The following is a 20,337-nucleotide window of genomic DNA, read 5'->3' as shown; positions in this document are numbered from 1 at the left end:
CTTACATGTCTTCATGCACAAAAGCTTTGTGGTAATGGCAAATTAAAAAAAAAAAAAAGAAGAAAAAAAGGACAAGTAGTAGGTAAGCTAATTCAACATACACAGCATCACCATTACCCTGTAAATACTGCTATTTTCCTTTCAAGAGTATCCTGCTTAAATTGGTATTACCATGGGGATTTACTAGTTACCTTGGCCTGGTTGAAGAGTACATAGAATAATCCCTGAGAAAAAGCTAGGGTATGGTCGGATTTTTTTCATACACATGAGAATATTTTTGTCTTGTTGCAACTGAAACAGAGCAAGCCTGCAAAAGCTGGTGGAAGCAGTTCTTCAAATTAGGAAGAGGGCTGTTTTGTAAGGAGAAAGTTTTCTTAAGTAAAGTTTTCATTTATTAATTTTTTGCTATACAGTCTGTTTTGAAGCTGCTATATTGCATCATCCTCAACCACTGGGGATGAAAGGGAAAATAATTAACAGCTGTAATCTAATCCTGGAAAGTAAATTCTCATACCTAATCAGATTGGTATTGATGGTAAAAGCACTCTCTCATCACGTAGACTGAAAAAGCAGCAATGCATATTATATTTAAAGATTTTGTGAAACAAAACACTATAGTTTAAAAGAACCACTCCTCTTTTCATTATCATGCACAGGTAGCCAACAATAACTGTATGCTAATCAGTCACTGGTAGTCAGTACTTCTTGTTCCTTCCCAAGTAGGCCACTTGCTCTATTATCTCAAACACACACCTGTGTGTAGTGACACACCTGATCACATGCCTGCGAGCCACCTCCCCCTTTGCTCTTCAACACTCTGAGTAAGAAAGATCCTGAAGTTCTTTCCAGCACAATGAAGTATTAGTGTCACCACATACCAACCAGACCATCTGCAGTTTTCATACCATTACCAGCAGTTGCTTCAGATTTAAAAGCTTCCTGATGTCTGCATACAGAGCCATCCAAAAACTCTAGGCACGTTTTCTTTCTTTACAGTGACAGGACTGGATCTATACCCTAGACTTCCAGACCACATCTAAGAGGTCAGTTCAGGACTCAACTGCATACACACTTCTAGCACAGCTGGTTCTTCCATGGAGGCATTCAAATGAATTTCCACTCCTATAACATGGGTTACAGAACGTCAAAGCAAAAACTTAGTGCAAAATGTTTATTGGTAATCATTCATAATGGTAATCATAGGCACAAACAAAAGATTAAATAGGTAAATTGTTCTTCAAAGGCATTATTATCCTAAAAATCACTGTAATAAAGAAAAACTGTCACATAAAAAAGCCTGACTAAACTGAATGCATTTGAGTGCCCCAATAAAGCACCAGCGAGCACAGCTTGATCACTTTCAGAGCAGCAGCAGCCCCTACTGGCATACTGGTACTGCCTCAGTGATGGACCTACCGGCCAGGAATAACCTACTAGCTTTATATGTAGGATTCTTAATTAAGTTCTGTTCTCACACTTAATTGCCAGTGTATTTAATTTTTCACTTTACATCTTTAAATACATTTTTGAATATGTATTTTTATTCTTCCAGAACTAAAATCCAGGCAAGAGCGGGGATTGTGGGGAAGGTGTAAGCCCAACAGTAACTGCGCACTGCTAACCCCTTTCAGCAGATGACATCGCTATGATCACCCATTTATTGAGGGAGAACTGGAGAAATAAATAAAAAAAGAAATATGTTATTTGTGTTGTCTTTCCAACATGACTACCTATGCAGCAGAAAGCTGACCAAGATTATTACATATACTTCTGCTTCCTTAAGGGTGCTGTGCAAAAACCACGCTGCAAGTATCCTCTGCAGTTTGCATTGGCTGCTACTTTATCTCAAGCTGTAACCCATTGTACTGAACTAATCAGCAGAAACTGTAGTTTTCTGTCTCAGCTTCTTGGAGAACTCTAGTTTCTTCTCTTTCTTAAGTTACTCTATTGCTATTTTTTCCAGGTAGTCAAATCATTCCATCACATCTGATTCTGAAGGTAATGGGCAGAGCAGCAATGCATTTTCAGTGAAGGATTCTAAGCCTCAGAGTTAATTTCCTTCCTGTGACCCCAAGAAAGGCAGAAGTTTCTTAGATATCTTCCAAAACATCAGTTACACTAGGATCAGAGCTATACAACACATGCGTTCACAGGTGCATCAAAACCCGACAAGAGACAAGATGGATTTTTAATGGGCAAGAGAAAATGTGTGCTTCGATTCAAGTGAAGGAGACTTTGAAACATCTTACCTCTGCTATTTTCATTATATTATAAACAAAAGAGATTTCTCAAAGGCTACAGCCAAAAAAAAAAAGATTCTAGAGTAAATTAAAAAAAAAAACTAAAAACAAAACCATCATCAGATTTGTTGACATAATGAACCTTGGCCCAACAACCATAATAGCTTAAAAGTTTAGTGCACACAAAACACAGAACCAGGATTTCTTAGAATAGACTTACACGTTTATTGTTCACATTTGAAATAATTTGGTTCCTGATTGAACCATTGAAAGTCCTAATGCATCTGTAAACTATCACTATAAAACAATTTAAAATGCCATGTAAAATAATATTATGTACGCATGTGTTTCATTTCATAGTTTCTTAGCATAATCACTTTATCTATTTACAAATATATAAAGATTTTGCGCTTTAAGTAATCTGAAATATCAAAGAGGTATTTTCAAATCACACAATAAATATAGAACCTGTTTTGTTAAAAATCTACAGTACACTGTACATTCAAGTTGAGGCAAAAGAAGTTTTAATGCCAGTTACACTTGAGACATAAATTAATGTTTCCAATAATTAAACAATTTCTAAAAGTGCTATCTCCATCTGTGATGAAAGGTAACATTAGGATCCAGTATTTCATTACAGTCAAAATTTCAGACCACTGCTTCATTCACAGAATCAGAGCTTCCGTTACTAGAAAAATATCAAAGCTTTTATATATTTTTAAATTATCTTCTTTCAAGAGTTGCAAGAAAGAGGCAAAAAATGGTCTAAAAAATAAAAGCCATGTGCAGGCACATACACACACACACCACGATTCAGATCGAGATCACCACATAATCCTCTAGAAGAATGAGCAAACTCACAGCATTCTGTTTCACTTGTGAATGATGTTTATGAACAAATCTCTAACAAAAATCCCAGCAGGCAACCCTAGGAAGTCTAAGGCAGTTGTTCTATGTGCAGGTTTCTACATAGCAGAGTGCCAACTCCAGAGTCTTCCCATGACTTTGTGCATTACTCTGCTTCTCTGTCGCTTTCCACCCACTGATTTGGCTTGCTATCTCCAGCTGGTTTTTTTGATGCAGTACCAGAACTGGGAAAAAAAAAGAATGTTAGAATGCAAATAAATTCTGCTTCAGATAAAAACAGTATTGTGGTTCTATGATATGATATTTAATATGTTTTGCTATATATCAATCATAAGCCTTAGATTAGACTTTCTCTAAGTTATCACAACTTATTTTCATAGTGCTAAACTCTATGTAGAGCACAGAGACTCTGCAATATCCTTTCAGATACCTGTGACGTGTAATAGACTGAGATGTCTGGCAAGGCTCTGCTGAAACAGGAACACTCAATGTACAGTGAGGTCTTCTTTGTTGAGATGTCGATTTCACTAACCGATTGTCTTGGTCAGAACCTAAGAGATATGCATCATACACTAAACTACAGTGCAACTGAAAACATTTTAAGGACTTGCTTCTTTATGTTTTCTGCTTTTTAAAAAGAAATCTTATTGTTATAGATCTGGATTAAAAAAAGTTGTAAGTACACTTAATGCTATTGAATGAAGTTATGTTAAAATTAGGATTCTAAATTTGAAAAACATGAAGCATTTACATACACAACCACAGCTGCAAGCGGTCATATGGAAGTCAAGTTTAAATCCACTCAAATGTAAAGTTTCCTACTTTACAAATAATAAAGGTTTTTTTACTCCTTAACTAAAAAACTTCTCCAGCATGCATATATAGTAATTAACATTAACATGAGAACTTGCAAACTTGCCAGAATATAGAAAAAAAAAATCAAAAGCATCAAGTTAGATGGCCTAGCATTTGCATGAACTTAACCATCACTGAAGTCAACGGAAAAATATGGCCAAACTTGGCAGGGCCAAATTAATCCCCACTAACTGTTCCTCATGTTTAGATTTCAAAGCTTTCATATGAAGCAGAAAAAAATTGAATGATTCTGTATTCTACAGTATTCATCACAGTGCTACAGAATTAAGAGCTTTTGGACAAGTGTTGTGAAAAAGGAAAATTAAACATTAAAGATTTTCCAATGATAACCTGTGGAGTAATATCCAAATGGAGTATGATTCTCTGTATGGCAGACATATTCAGTCAATATTTAGACATATTAGTATCTTAAGATTAGGGTATGCAAGATTGAAGAATGCCATTTAGAAGAGAAAATATGTAATTAAATACATCCAGAAACACTAGAATTTGGAAAGAGGCAATTACAAACCAAAAGCTTTAGTGTGCAATGAATGTTAAACGGATCTCAAGTTGCTCCCAGATCACTACATCAAGTCATTCTTCATGAGCGACAGCCAAACAATCTCAACTCTGTTCCTAAAATTAAAAGTTTTCCTACTGTGGGAGATAATTTCATTTCACACTTACAGAAGTGCTACAGGAATTGCAGAGGAGAAACCAAGGAAATCCCAGAACACGTGAGGCAGGCTACTTTATCTCACAAGAACACAATTCAAGCTACCTTTACTTGCCAGGTGTTTCACATACTTATCTTTAAATTTTGGCTGCCATAACAAGAATCTATTTAACAGAGATTGTTGTTACTTTTTCCTCCCCTGTCCCTGTTTTCGGGGTTTTTTTCTGTCTCAGCCCACCCACCCACCCTTTAGAAAGTACTGAAGGCTCAGTGGTGAAGACCAAAACACTGCACTTGCATATTCCGGCATTAGGGGATGGGAAAGAAACTTACCAAATGGAAAGAAAAAACCAAGCAAACAGAAGAAAGGAAATAACAAATATTTTCAATAAAAACAATATTCCAAACTACATATCATATAGCCATGTTTTCATTATCTTTTCTGAAGACATTATTCCTTTATGAAGATTTGAGTTTTAAGATTCAATTGTTTATTGCTCAAATTAATTTTTGTTATCATTATGCTCTTCTATTTCTTTTTTTCCAAAGGATTTTTTTTACTGAATATGTATGCATTCACATTTAATATTACCTCATCTCAAATAATGCTGACATCTCCACATTATCATGCTCTTGTTTCCAAAACTTGTTTCTAAACTATACAGATCTGATATGATTTCTTCAACTACCTTAGCAATATGTTCATGTTTAATTTAATTTAGTAATTCTAAAAGTTCCCTGTTCTTAACAGCTGTGCTATCAGGTACTTGAAATTCACCAGATCACTTCACAAATATAAATTTATTACATAAGTAATTATCAGGGAGGGAGTTAACATGATTCTCTTTTTAAAAGGTGATTTTTGAACCACTGGTTACCCTAACAGGTACAAGCATACAGATACATGGTAAAATTTGTCTTGGGAAGTTTTTTGGTGGGTTTGGGGTTATTTTTTTGTTTGTTTGTTTGGTTGGTTGGTTGGGTTTGGTTTTGTTTGGTTTTTTTTAACAGTTTTGTTCATATTTGCATCTTCTAGTTGAAAAGGGGAAAAAAACCAAAACACACCACATTACAAGAACATCATTTGAACCAAATACTTGCTTCCTAAGAAGGCACTTGGACTTGTCACATTTTCAGAGTGCTTGCAATCAGTAGAGATACTTAAGAACTGTTGCTTCAGCCATGCTCCTCTATCTTCTTCAAATGCCTTTCGCTAGGAAAAGAAATAACAGTTTACACTTACGACCACAGGAACAAGCTTAATCCACGTTAAATTGATGCTATTCTACCTAAGAAAGCAAAAGTTGTAACGTGCCCATATAATTAGGGAGAGCCAGCAGTTTAAACAGAATTACAGTCATGTGAGCAAGCTTTTGAATCCAACAAGGATTAGCTGAGGAGGTATTTATTTTATAAGCCAAACCCCATGGCTTGTTTCACAGAGGTCTGACTAATCCTTTCATTTTACTGTTCTCCACTCCAGTGACACAATCTCCCATCATATCCTCCTATGCTCCGCTTCCTCCTCAGTGTAGCACCACCTCTTGGAGATAGCCCTCATTTCTGGGCAGCTGCCAATAAGGATTACTGCTTAAACCTCAACCCTGAGCCTTCTAAACAGATAAAAATTACACTGAAAATAGCACTGATTACTTCCATCTGAAACCAGGGCAGAAAGAAAGGGGTTACTTCATTTTCCAATCACTCTGCGCGTGGAAAAGGAAAATAATGGCTAAAAGACTACCTCCAAAAGATCCAATGGCTCTGGAATCAAGCAACAAGCTATTTTCATCTCCTAAAACCATCAGTGAAAGAGGATGTCCCCATTACATAAAGTTATTTCAATTACATCAGTATAAAACAAAAGCAAGCTGAACTCCAATGCAAACTTTCAAACAAACACAAAGCTTACCCTATTGCTTCTCTTTTCATACTCAAGTATTTTAACAAGCAGAAGCATAGGCAGTTACACTTATGCTGCAATGTAGTTCTAAACATTTATAGACAAACAGTTATCATTTATTATCACTCAAGAATTTTAAAGCTGAATTCAAGGTCCAACATGAAATTCACCAACTCATTAAAATTCAAATAAAATTAAATTTAAAAGTTGTAGAATACATATCTATATGCAGTGCGCTGAGTCAGTATTTTTCTCCATGTGAACTACTGTTGTGCCAGTATCTCAAGTAAAGTCTAAAGTATTTTATGTTCTTTACAATATATTTTACAGCATAAGAATAAAAACAAGAACTGTCTTGAGTCAGACAAGTTGTCCCTCTAGCTCAGTATTCTATCTCCAACAATGGCCACAAGAAATGATATTTAACAGATCACATGAACCTGGTCACTTTCTGCAGTGCACTCACTCAGAGGTTCCCAGACCCCAAAATCATTTGATTAGAGATGCTGGAAGGCACCTCCTTGTCCTCCCCTTTTTAGCATCCATCTGTGGATATGTTGTTCATGAGTTTCAGCAACTGCTTTTTCAACCTGCTGATATTGATTGCCCTCATTATCTCCTGTGGCAGCAAAATCAAGAAGTCACCTACTTGCTATACAAAACTGTACCTTTTTTTGGATATGTTTTACACACAACTGCAAGCAGTTTCTATCCTCTAGTCCTAATCTTGAGAGATTTGGTGAACAACGGTACTGCTTTCATCTGACCAACTGAATACACAGTTTTATAAGTTTTAATCACCTCCCACTCCAACTTTCTCCTCTGTATGTCAAAGCAAGCACTTCTGTAAGCAGTAAATCTAAAGTCAATTTCTGTTTTCCTTCAATTTTTTTTTTGCCTGTCATATCTGTACCATCATAGTTTCACAACCACATCATCATGACCTCCTTTCCCTGCTAAACTTGTAAGGCCCTTGCCCCTAACTATTGGCTAGACCAAAGGACACATGCACTACAGCTCATTTAGAGACACACCTACCCTGCTTGCCTTCCACTATGTGCACTAACTGGCCAGTTTAACTACAAGAACAGATAATGACCCTAGTAAGGGAAAGCAGCAAGTACTTTACACTGGTTTTCACAAGAGTTTGTGAATTGAGTACCCTTGAGAATTCAACCCTGCAGCCAAATCTGACTGAAATTGGCACAGGCCTTGCTTTTGCAGGAAACCAAGCTTAAGCATCATCTAATAAAGGATTTAGTGAATAAGTGGACTGATTTTTGGAAGTACTTTGGTATTTCCAAAACTGAAACAAAAATGGGTCATTCCAGTTCCAGCAACTGTATTTTCCAATACAGACAAAACACCTGTTTTTTTTGAAATGCCCACAAAAAAATCTCCTACAATGACCAAAGATATATTTTATACAGTACAGGAATTATCCTCCTCTATAGCTGTTAGCAAACAGATACTCTTGGATGGCTGCACTGTAGTGTGTATAACAGTAAAACTACTTAACAGTCTCAACCCATCTTCCATAGGAGTTCTCTTTCCTAATACCTCAAGTCCTAATCTAATAGCAGCTTCTGTAAAACTTCTTCGTTCCTTCTCAAAATTCTTTTTTTGCTCTTGAAATAGTCTCCATTCTTCCTGAAGACGCTCTCGTTCTTCCAACAAATAGCAGTCCTGTAGTAACAGAGTTGTGTCATCATCACATGGAGACATAAGCTGCTGCTGCAGATATAAAGCAACAAAAGACACAAGCATTAATTTGGGAGTGACTGCTAAGAGGTACAGTATCTCCACAGGTTCAATTTTAACAGAAAAATGGCTGATATTAAATATGGAAACAATGTAGTAAGTATCAAGTTGATGGCTGGTGAGGGCAGAGTTTCAGATGGCAAGCAAGATATTCCTGTTCAGGCAGCTGACCCCAGCAGCCTTCCTCACCTTTGTTTATCCTCCAAAACTATTCCTACCAGGATTAAAAACTCATTAAATTACTAACCAACCCACTACCACACCTATACTAGGATCAACCATTAAGATATTTTATTTTAAAAGCATATTAAAGAATGGAGAAAGTCTTGTAAGTGAGAAAAGTGGCACGTTAAAAAACAAAATAGCTTAGATTCAGTTGAGAAAAAATAAGAAAAATTAAAGCCTACTACCTGTAAGAGTTGTTGCTGAGTTTTGATCATTTCTTTACATTGCTGAATCTCTAACTCTAGCTTTTCAGTTTCCAGCTCATGGTCTTCTCTTGAAATAACATCTTTTTCATTCAAAGCTCCTAAATGTACACGTGACACTAAGAGAGGGGGGAAAAGGTACTTAAAAACAACACAAGAAATCCCTCACATAAAGGACTCGTAGCAATAGCAAAAGGTTTTAGACTGTGTTTGTTTCATCCTGAAAGGCAGATATACAGGGTATTCCAAAGCACTTCTATCAGAGACAAGAGATCCAGAATTGGTAACATCCATATGTAATTATGCACAAAATCCAGTTCAGAAAAAAAGGCAATGAAAACATAGCTGTTCCACATTCTCCAAGGTAAACCAAGCGTCTGCACTGCAATAAAAGCATCACACAAAAACCCCACTTGTTTCAGCAGTTATTTCAATGTAAAACCAAGACAATTGAAGACTTCTTTTCACTGACATGTTGTTAGCCTGTTCTTCTGAGTCCATTTTTGAAGGGCTTGTGTGTTCATAAAAATATGACAGTAACTATATTTATCACAGATATAAAAAGAAAGCCTTTTCCTTCCAGTCCTGTGAAGGAGAAATAGAGCTAACAAACATTGCATGCATATTTTCATCCCAGTAAGGGAATGAATTAGAGAGGAATAAAGTGTACTTTGTATCATTACATACTGCTTTATTTAATCTCACACATAGCTATCACAGTGATTGTAATAAGCAAAGTTTTGATCCCCTGATGCTTGTGTTTGAATATTAATTGAATCCTGAAGGACTAGACCATGTTGATCTCTAAATCCAAAAAAACAAAAACAGCTAATACTTGAAAGATTTTTCCTAATGCTTACAACTGTTTTTTCAATTAGCTACACCAAATCAAGTATTCCTCAGAACAAGTGGTCTTAAAATCCCTTCTGTTATAAACATATTCTTATATACCATCTGCTCTTTTATTTGCAATTGCATGCATGACCTTCTCAGTCTCATTCTTGACTGCAAACATCCCTGTGGTAGCAGCAGCATTTGCTTGCATGGGAAAATAATACTAGGAAAGAATTTTATATATTTTTAGCTATCTTTTAATGCTGTTTAACAGCTGGAAGTGAGGAGAGTCCAGCACCATACCATCAGCCAGTTTGCTTTAGAATGCCACAAGAAGTCTCAGAGGTATGGATGTGGCAAGCCTAGACTCTTGAGAAGGATTTACATATTTTGCATCCAATTACTTCAAATTGTTACATTTACTTTACTTGAACATCTCAAAAAGGTGGGGAAAGGCAAAAAAAATTATTACTGGGCATGTACTTTCAAAAGAAAAAGAATTATTTCTTCAGAAACTTGCTGTTTATCATGTCAAACTATAATTTCTCATTATAACAGGCTTGGTATGCAATTACTTCCCTAACCACCTACAAATAAAACTCACACAGAAAAATGTCAATTACAAGCCCTTTCAGAAAGTCTACCTACTAGGTCACAATTCCTTCCATTTCAGCTTCCTTTTAATTTAGACAGTCAGTAAAGTAAATCCCAAGAGCATGATACCAAATGGAATTATCAGTAGCATTTTATATGTATATGTAATGCAGTTAAATGTCACCTTGGTTATCCAGCTTTTCAACGTGATTTTTCAACATTCTCCATTGCTTTCTAATGCTGTTGGTAAGCTGTTCTCTCACAGTTTCACAAGACAATTCCCACATATTCTCTTTATTTAACTCTCCAATATCTTCCTCCAGGTCTGACAGCACCTGTAGAAGTAGAAACAAGAAGCTACAAATCACTCCACTCCAAATATGTGTATTTTATTTAAATATATATATGGAATATACATATATGCTGAAATAACTCCACTTGAGACATGCACCTAGGAAGTACTTTTATTATTATTCTACTACTAGAAATCAATATTGTCTAGTAAGTAGTTCCGCTTTATTTGGTTAATTAGTACTATTACAAGAGAACTAATCAGAAGTTCCAGTGCAGGCTTTTGATATTTTCCTGGTAGTCCATTAATGCTACAACAGTTAACAAATACTTGTCTAATCGCCCAAGACAGTGAATTTCAGAGCACTAAGTCCCAGATTTTCCTCAAGTTTGTTCCAATGTGCAAGTTCATGAAGACCCCAATCCCACAGCTGGATTTTCACCAGTGTACTCAAGTTTGTGCCAAACCCAAACACTCCTGGCCTCACTTGAATCCTAAAAGCAGAAAATCCATTTACAGAACTGATACCCAATTATGCTTTATACTGTAAATTATACCTGACACCCATTACTGAAGATCAACTTCTTGTTTCTGAGCTATAGTAAAAATTGGATCTATTGATTTCTTACATTACAAACTTTTAAGGTAAAAACACTGCAGCTTACTGACTACTTCACTAAATACACACAGAAGTCATTCTGTGTGGTATAGGGGGCAAGTTATCTGATGAAGTTAAAAAGTTTATTCACATCTTACAAACAAATGGCCAGAGAGTCTAGTGCTTTTTCTACACAGCATATTCTGGGGCTGGACAAATACACCTGAGATGACTCAGAAGTAAAGGAAGTACAGCAGCTTGAGGAGGACAGGAGACCTTTTGAAACGGCAAGCACTAGATTCCACAGTAACAGCACATTCTGGAAGGCTGCATCCATACCTTCTTATGTACCAACATGTACTATTTACTGTAATACTTCATCCTTTGTTCTGTAGAGCATTCATATTCTCTTAACATGCTATTATTAGTACACCAATCTTGAATGATTCCTAGAATCTAGCCTTTATGCATGTTTTCTGTATTTCAACTCTTTCTTATGCCCAGAGATACTCTTTCTCTTATTGCTATGAGAAAGCTGTTAACCTTCTAGATTATTCCCTACTTCACTCTCTGACATCAGAGCAGAACTGCAACTTCTAGCAAGGAATCAGCAAAAGGAATAAACAAACTCTCTTGATAAACAATGAACTTTCAGTGTGCTGTTCCATAAAAATAAAGTATCCTGTGTAAAGAAATAAATACTTAAAACCTGGAACCAAGCAAAAAAACACAAAACATTTATTTGGAAACAAACATTATCCTTGAACATACTAGCAGCTCTGTAAAAGGAACTAATGGCCACTCTAATCCACATACTATAGGAGCGCATCCTAATTCCATTTCCTCCACCCTCATGGATCCTATGGGAAGTAGGGTTTCTTTGCGTAAGCACTCTGAAAGCCAGCATCAAATCTTAGTATGGAAGGCAGACAAAATCCAAAAAGTATTATACAGAGTTATATTCAGGTACCTACTGCATTTAAAATTCATTCAAAGTACACTTGCAAACTTTCAATTGACTGGCTGGGAAGAATACACTGGGTATTGTTCACAGATAGTAGGATATTTAAACACGGATGATTTCAAGCACAGCACAGGATGTGCAATCCACTGCAAGTTCCACAAGAAGTTTACCTTTTTATTTCCCCTTAATGATTAAGTCACTCCAGTACTATATAAAGCTATCATATAGATTTAATTTTAGCTGAAGAATACTTACTGGCCCATCTTCGGACCTTTCTCTAGGTTTCTGTTTCTGTGGTGGGAGAAGTGAAATAATCTCTTTCTTCATTTGTTGAAGAACTTTTTTCAGCTCAGCATTTTCCACTAAAAGCTGTTTTTGGCGTTGTTCATAATCACTTAACAGAACTTTGTACATTTCTTCTTCATTTCTGGAAGAGGAAATCTTACAGTAACAACATAACAGCCATAATATATGCTTCAATTAATGTTGTTCTAAGACAACTACCTGGCTTCTGTCTTATCAGTCCTCCATGCACCTCTCTTCCCATCAGCTCTACCAACATAATTTAGAACTTCCATAGCTACAAATGAAAAGGATATTTCAAAGCATGAAACAACATGCAAATATATAAATATTCAGATGACATTGCATTTTCCTATTGGCATTTACATGCAGTTATTGTCAAGAGATCATATTACCCAAATAACCGCCTCAATTTTCAGACCCTTATGAAACCACATGGTCCTACTTAACCAAGCAAGAGTAAGATAATCAAGGACAGAAGATAATTTTTGTGTTTGGAAACTCAAAGGGACATACTCTCATCCCATCATCTATTTGCATTTTGTGATGGCACCTTCCCCCCTATTTCAGCCTTTATATCCACGGTGTATCAACTCTAACCTCTCTTCTGACAATAATGCCAGTTTTATCTCCAGTTTAGAGTAAGTAACTTCCTGATTTTTCAGGAGGTGTTCCTCAAAACAAAGAAGCTTGTCTGTCCACATTTGAAGAAAGAAAACAAAAAACAAAACAAACACCCACACCAAACACAACAACCCCCAAAAACCACATCACTAAAGATTAGTGGTCCAAGTTCAATTCTAGTTAGCTATCAGGCAAACAGTAACTAGATTTAAAACCCTGTTATTTTGACCTCATTGATACTTGAACTAGTATTAGCCAACTGGAGTCAAGAATGTACCACAAGTAAGTTTTGCTGACCTCAGGGTGAAGCTTTTAGAGATTACTGAGCCAATACCCAGAGACTTTCTGTAACCAATATAGGTGTTCCTGCTACAGCACCCTAATCCGGTTTGGCTTACCCACAAGCACTTTCAGAAAATTAAATCAGCTGGTTTAGTGAACTAAACAAGCACCACTACCCCGCTGGCAAAGAGCTGAGTGTTGGGGGGGAGGCACTAGATGCTATGTCTATCTTATGTTACTTTCTCCCAAAAATGACTCCTTGCTTATTGTTAACACAGTAGACTATAGTATCTAAGGGCAAAAAGCTCATGCAGGAGGGCCATATTGACTTTAAAGATACCCAGAACCAATTTAAACATTTTTAACATACGGAATATGCTATTTTGCTGTAGTAAAATTCAGAGCTACTTACCTATCTTTTTGTCCTTTTTGTTCATGACTAACTGATGTAAGCGTTCCTTTAATTTGTTATATTCTCTCTCTTTCCTCTTCATATCGTGATTGTACTGTGTAGCTCTACTTGAAATTATGTTCTGTAACTTCTGTACCTAAAAGCAACCCCACAAAAACTGGTTTTTTTTTGGTTTTTTAACTAAAGCATAAACAAATTTCTTCAGAAAATCAAAACAAATACATGAAGCAAAATGATGCTTCTATTAAACTGTATTTCTGGTGAAAGGAAGTGACAAAAGGAATCAGGAGAACACTCCCAACCCATGGATTCTGACCTCAGAGTTATCTCAGGGAATTTAGTTTCTTTTCTGCACAAACCAACACGATAAGCAACATATTATAATACTATAGCTCCTCTGAAGTACAACTCATGTTCTGGCAATTCATGTAATCTTCTTTAACACCTTTATTGAACAGAGCAGAGAAAGATGTATTTTTGGTTTCAGTACTTAATGTTCAGGATCTAGTTTAAAGTATGCTGGTTAGGTTTACACTAAAAAAAATAATCAACTCTTCTTCCTTTGGGCAGCAGGATGCTGGAAGACAGACTATTCCACTTCATCTAAGAAAACATTAAAATATATATAAAGCACATTCTTGGTCTGTACTATCAGTACTTGGGTTGGTTGGCTTTTGTTTTGAATCATCATTTTGAATAATCAGTTTTAGCCTTACAAACATACAGCACATCAATATTTTAAGCTGGAACTTCAGGATGTTCACTACATACAGATAGTACTGTGACTGCCAACTGTATGAATATGTTTATGAACACAGAGAACACTCACAGAAACTAAAGAGCCATGTAAAGTACAGCAGTGGGGGAAGGAGCGCACTGGAAACAAAACCCAAATTAAGCAGTGTCTTAGATTTCAAAGTGTTTTCTGATCTTGGTTCGTCCAAGACCCCCAAGTTTAATGAGACTGTGCTTTTGGGCTGGGTTTCCCCCCTCACCTCCCTGCTTTTTGGTGTTTTGCTCTCCTCTACAATAGAGCAAAAATAAAACAATACCCAAACAACAACAAAAACCCATCCAGAGAAACAAACAAAAACCTAAGAAAAGCTCCTATGCACATACATTTGAGGATGTGACTCAATCCTGTTGCCCCCTCCTACTTTTTATATTTTTAAATGTTCTAAGATAATGTTATGCTCAAAAGTATAGAAAGCCTCAGAAAACTGCACACACAACATTTCTGCAGTATTCTCTACAACTATTGTTAACTTGGACCTAGCCCTTACAGAACCTGTTTATCCATATGTAACATGCCAATTCCACTTCTGTGAAAGACAGCATTTACCAAAAAAAAGCATTCAAAGCAAACAACTATGAGACTCCTTACAAAAAAAAAAATCATAATATTTAATATCTATGTAATGACTTCTGTTAATATACAAGACAACTCACTTCATCCTTTTCATTTTTAAGTAACTGGTGCAAATTTCTGTTCTTGCTTTGCAGTTGTCTGTCTCTTTCCTGAAGTCCAACTATTTCCCTTTTAGATAATTCCAACTGTTCCTAGAAAAAGTGTTGATGTATCGATAAGAATTAATAGCAAAGGATTAAAAAAAAAAAAAAACTTCAAACAAAAAAAAAAGTGCTCCACAGTGACTGGCCTTGTGCATGTATTTATCCTGTGATAAAATGAAGCTTAGTAACTTTGGTTTTGACAACAGCTTCCGAGCAATTCTTACAAATGGACTTTGTAGTCAGCTATCCAAGGAATCCAACAACAAAGAAGATACATGGAAAAAGCTACAGATAGGAGAAAGACTGATAACAACCCTGTGACACACACCAGAAGTGTTACCTACACTTTTACTGGTCACAACTACATTCAGAATTTCTCTTTTAGAGCTGGGCATATCCTTTTAAGTATACTGAATATTATGAACTGAAGTGTTTAACATTTTCACCTACAGCATGCATTAAAACTTCCAATCCAAACAGTCTTCCCTCTTTCTTGATTAAAGATGCCATAATTCTCAATAAATTTTCAGTTCTCTCATTAATTCATATTTTGTTAACTTTAAGGAATTTTCAGCTGGAAGAAGACGTCAAAAAACCCAAAGATGTACATAAAAATACAACTGTAGATTAGTACTGAGGAGAAAAACAAAACACTCACTGTTAAGAGTGTGAAGTATCTGTTAAACATAAGTGCTCTATAATATTGATGGAATTATCTTGTTCCCTACCTTTAATTTAGCATAGCAGTTCTGTAAGTGATCCATATCACTACCCAGTTTCAGATGCTGCATTTCTACTTCTTCCTGAGCTCGAAGGTTCTTGTGCTGCAGTGCAAGCAATTCATTCATGCAGTTTATGATAGATATTAAATTTACTTCTTTTCCTTTGGATTCCATATAAATAGAAGGAAAGCCCAATGTTGTCAATTCCTAGTAAGAGACCAAGGAGGGGAGGGAGGAAATAAATAACTGGATCAATCTCTCACAATTCTCCAAAAGAGAGAAACAATACCGAGTTAAATCCTATATGAAGGGGGAGTGGAAGGGAGGGAAGTCATATTCCCCACTGACTTTGGCTTCTAAACATCAAGAAAGAAGCGTTCTTAATCCAGTGAATCTTTACTACCACGACTGATTTAATGTCACCTTCACACAACCTCCAATAAACAAGATATGGCTTACCCTATTGAGATAGGATATACTCTGTTCAATATTCTCCTCTGTGCAGAAGGCACTGAAAAAGCTGTGCATGCTTTTGGATGAAGGCAGTGGCAAGCGTAGCACCTGTGAGTTCATGCTTGGGGGAGATATCTTTTTTTCTGAGGTATATTGAAAAATATTTTTGCTATCTAAAAGTTAAAAACATTAAGGAGTAAGTCAGGGCTAATAGTTTAGGACATATATACAAAAAAAGAAATCAAATTCCCACCTACTCAAATTATTACTTACAGAAATTTACAAGTCTGGAGCTTAAAATTTAATCTAGAATGATATATATTAAACAATTCACAATGAAAAAAACAGATAAACTTACACTTGAAGATTTAAAGACTCAATAACATTTTAAGGTATTATATCTTTCAAATTTTCTTCTTCCATCAAGAAAAAAACTGCCTACCTTTCTTCCTAATTGGCTTGCTATAACACAATTTTTTTTTAAATTTCTTTTGCACACAGGTACAAAAGCTGTGCATTTAGTGAAAATTTTTACAGAATGTATGTAGTGTATGCTGCAATTTACTTTTCCACTAGGTATAAACAGGCAAGAAAATATTTACTCTTAATAAATTTGTAATCAATTTATGAGGCAATCAAATTTAGAACAAGAAACCTCTGAAAATGCAAGGTATCACTAAATGTGGAATAAAAAAGAAGTGTGTGACTGAAAAGTCTTAGAGCCTTTATATATATGTGAAAGGACAGTATTTTACAGCAGCATTTCTGTAAGGACTCAATCCAAAACAAAACACTGTATATACTACACATTATTTAACATTCTTCCTAACTAGTCAAGTACGTCATGCACGAAACTCCAGTCTCCCTCTCTTTAGCAGTTATGAAATCAGTGGTAAAGTTAGCAAATCCACCAAATTAAGAATATTACCACTTTACCTGATGACAGCACTGGCACAGTAATAGTCTTCCAATCTCCCATAGCAACAAAGACAGGCAGGGTACCTGAGCAAATCGTTCAGCAGTGAAGTATTTAGTACAATTGCTGGCAGTGTGCGTTATGTAGGCATCTCCTAAAATAGCAAGAGTGTTTTTAGATTAACAATAGTAGCTAAAGCAGCTCGAAGATTAAAGCAGGCACAGGAGAGTGACTGTTGGACTTGAGCCACATGACATTTTTCTACTTCTTTACACAGCATTCAGAACACAGTAAGCACAGCAAATATTATGAACCAAAAATGAGGCATCTATCTATATTTAGTTAGCCTTAAACTTAACTAAAGTATTATAAACTATTAACTAAAGCTAAAATGCTATGCACATCTGAAACTAATAAAGACTCACATTGTAGGTAACTCAGTTGTTTCTGTTGATATACAGCAGGGAAAACATAGCAAGCCAAATATGAAATATTTTCCTGCCGTATAACCAGGAAGCAATTTTATTAAGATAAATTTATGTGAAGTTTTAACATAAATCTGAGTGGGATTATTACTTAAAGAGGACGATAATAAAGGCTCTAGAGAATATATATTGGAAGAGGGAGGGCAAAGAAACTTCTAAAAACATTTAATAATTTAAATTGTACTTAACCTATCTATTTAGTTATTGCCTTTCCCTGGCAAGTTGCTTGCTGCTTTGCAGAATCTCTAAAATTGTTGAAGAAAACAAATAGGAGAAGCCTTACCCTGACAGCACAGCCACTTAGTACAGAACTGGCCCTCTGGAAACCAAAGGAAAGTAACACACTGATAAGAATGAACAAACCAACTGTCCCCTCACCCTACCTCCACCACCCCAGTAAGAAGGCTCATAATAGCATTAGAGTTACCACACTGCTGGAAACTTAAAATCCAGCTTGGATGTTTAAGATCTGGACCATAACCCATCAGGTGTTATGTGAACAATGATACTTCAAGGAAACAAACTTTCCACCTGACAAAAAGGTCCCTTTTTTTCAGTTAACACTTTGGAAAAAAAATATCAGTTAGTTTTAGATGGACTCTGTAGACTTTTAGAGCACAGGGATGTTTTCCCCTAACCCCCCATTATTGTTCCAATAAACACACTCTGAACAAGCAACTTCTAAGTTTCTGACACCAAAACGTTGTATTTTTATCACTGTGGAAAAAGGTATCATCTGAAGGAAGAGAGAAGGGAAGGTCAGGGGGGGAAGTGTGCTCTGTTATCCATAAGGTCTCTTGAGAACACGGACAGCAAGAATCATTATCAACATTTCAAAGCACAGAACACAGCACCCAAAGTAACATCAAGTTTTTGAGAGACCATACTGGTGCACAGTCATGTTACAGAATGCTCAGTGCTGGAAAATAAAATTTGGAATTCTAAATCAAACTAAGGATTAAGAGGACAAACTTCTTACATGTTAGTTTAATTTCTGCTGGATCTATCAGATAGAGAAACCTGCAAATGTAAGGGAAAAAGAAGGCAAATTAGGCTACAAGTATATTCTCATTACTGATATCACAATCTCGCATTCTAATGAAGTATTTCAAGATTGTTAAGAAACTCAAGACATACAAATTCCATTAATGGCTGTTGGAAAGTCCACAAAAATATGACTCACATTTCAGATACACCATTACTTTCAAACAAACTGGTTTTTACTCTGTGAGAGGCTGCACACCCATTACGAGATCTTATCACCCAAATTCCCTCCATGTACAGTATTACCAGCCTGCAGGTCTCTCTACACTGACAATACCATTCTGACACAGCATCTATCACCCCAAACAATGTGGGACTGGAAGCAGAAACAGGACTAGTCCAGGTGTGGGAATGCAATGTTTCTCTACATTGGAGCCCTGCAAGCCACATGCAGACTCACTGAGTGCAGGTGCTTTATCAAGGATACTCTCTAGTGACACTTTCTAGGTACACAAACAAGAGGACACAGAGAAGACTAACACAGAAACTCAGGCTCATGAGGATGTCTAGTGAAGACAGGGAAAGCAAGAACACAGAGGCAGTACAATAAAGTCCAGATAATGCAACTATATTCTTCTCACACTAACCAACTTTGAAGGCTCTAGAGCCTTTTGTCTTGAAAAGGCCACCTGCAGTGCACTGCACACTGTCTGACAGATCAGATTAAAAGTCACCCTCAGCAACTGCAAGATTTGGAAATTGCCAAACTCAAAAACGTCCTTCAACTGTTAAACCACTACCCTGAAGTATTTTAAATTGTTATGCATCATCAAACAAGCGCAGTAACTTTGAAGCAGTAATCATTTCAGACAGTGGTCAGCACTTTGTAGTTGAATCATCTTTATGTACTGCATTTAGAATTAAACACAGATGTGCAGAACGACACATCCCGGGTCAGCTGCAAAAGGGAATGCTAGAGCCTCAGTCCCATGCCAAGATCATCTCTTCAGTTCCACATGGCTCCTACTGCCAGTTCAGGACCTTAGCCGTGACTTCTAAAGCTATCCAGTGATTAAGATCTATCAGATACATTTCCTTCCCAGTCTAGGCAGCTCCTCTGGAGCAACACAGCTCAAAATAGCCTCACTGAAGTATCCAAGAGCTACAGATTAGCATTCCTGATGAAGACAGTGTGGATGTTAAGTTAATTTAGACATACTGTATTCAGAAGAGACTCTTCACCTTTAGTACACTACAACATTCTCTTTAACCATCACAACATACCAGGGAACGTTCACAAAGAGGAGGAAAGCGTGAACTCTGAAGCAGTATTTTCTGTAATTATGGAAGAATAAAATCATACATGAGATTGAAAAGTACTTTAGGGATCTCCCTCTAGGCTATCCTAGTTAACACAGAGAGGTTTTAACCAAATAAATGTATTAAGAAGGTTTGTGATTTTGGGGGTTTCCCCCCTCCTCTCAGATCCTGGTTAGGAAAACATGCAGTAGGAAGCAAAAAAAAAAAAAAAAAAAAAAAAAAAAAAAAAAAAGCCAAATTTTGCTGTTTCTCAGCATCTCATACTAATGTGAAAAACCTGACTGACTGTGGGTGGGAGAGAAAAACACT

The 20,337-nt window shown here is 36.3% G+C and overlaps 1 protein-coding gene across 1 annotated transcript; it reads right to left on the bottom strand.

Moving 5' to 3' along the window:
• Nucleotides 1-2,448: 2,448 nt before the first annotated feature.
• SSX2IP (SSX family member 2 interacting protein) lies at nt 2,449-18,744 on the bottom strand. The gene is made up of 14 exons (XM_010174398.1): nt 18,704-18,744; nt 17,260-17,393; nt 16,330-16,496; nt 15,877-16,077; nt 15,086-15,196; nt 13,637-13,772; nt 12,520-12,595; nt 12,271-12,442; nt 10,346-10,496; nt 8,716-8,852; nt 8,105-8,278; nt 5,743-5,854; nt 3,538-3,658; nt 2,449-3,331 (listed from the first exon to the last, which is right to left on the bottom strand). Exons 2-14 carry the CDS (start codon nt 17,300-17,302, stop codon nt 3,253-3,255), a joined length of 1,680 nt encoding a protein of 559 aa, XP_010172700.1. The 5' UTR covers nt 17,303-17,393; nt 18,704-18,744; the 3' UTR covers nt 2,449-3,252.
• Nucleotides 18,745-20,337: the final 1,593 nt, after the last annotated feature.

Source organism: Antrostomus carolinensis, unplaced genomic scaffold, assembly GCF_000700745.2.
Source record: "Antrostomus carolinensis isolate BGI_N321 unplaced genomic scaffold, ASM70074v2 scaffold13518, whole genome shotgun sequence".
Lineage (NCBI taxonomy): Eukaryota > Metazoa > Chordata > Aves > Caprimulgiformes > Caprimulgidae > Antrostomus > Antrostomus carolinensis.
Note: the sequence above shows the minus strand (reverse complement) of the source record. Positions and strands in the feature narration are given on the sequence as shown.

What these genes read in the sequence shown, in the direction of transcription:
- SSX2IP (XM_010174398.1), bottom strand. Translation starts at nt 17,302, where the DNA reads ATGGGAGATTGGAAGACTATTACTGTGCCAGTGCTGTCATCAG. An exon ending in ACTGATAAGACAGAAGCCAG is followed by an intron (nt 12,443 to 12,519) that starts GTAGTTGTCTTA and finishes TTCCTCTTCCAG; the next exon opens with AAATGAAGAAGAAATGTACA. An exon ending in TCCAAGTGCCTTCTTAGGAA is followed by an intron (nt 3,659 to 5,742) that starts GCAAGTATTTGG and finishes CATATCTCTTAG; the next exon opens with GTTCTGACCAAGACAATCGG.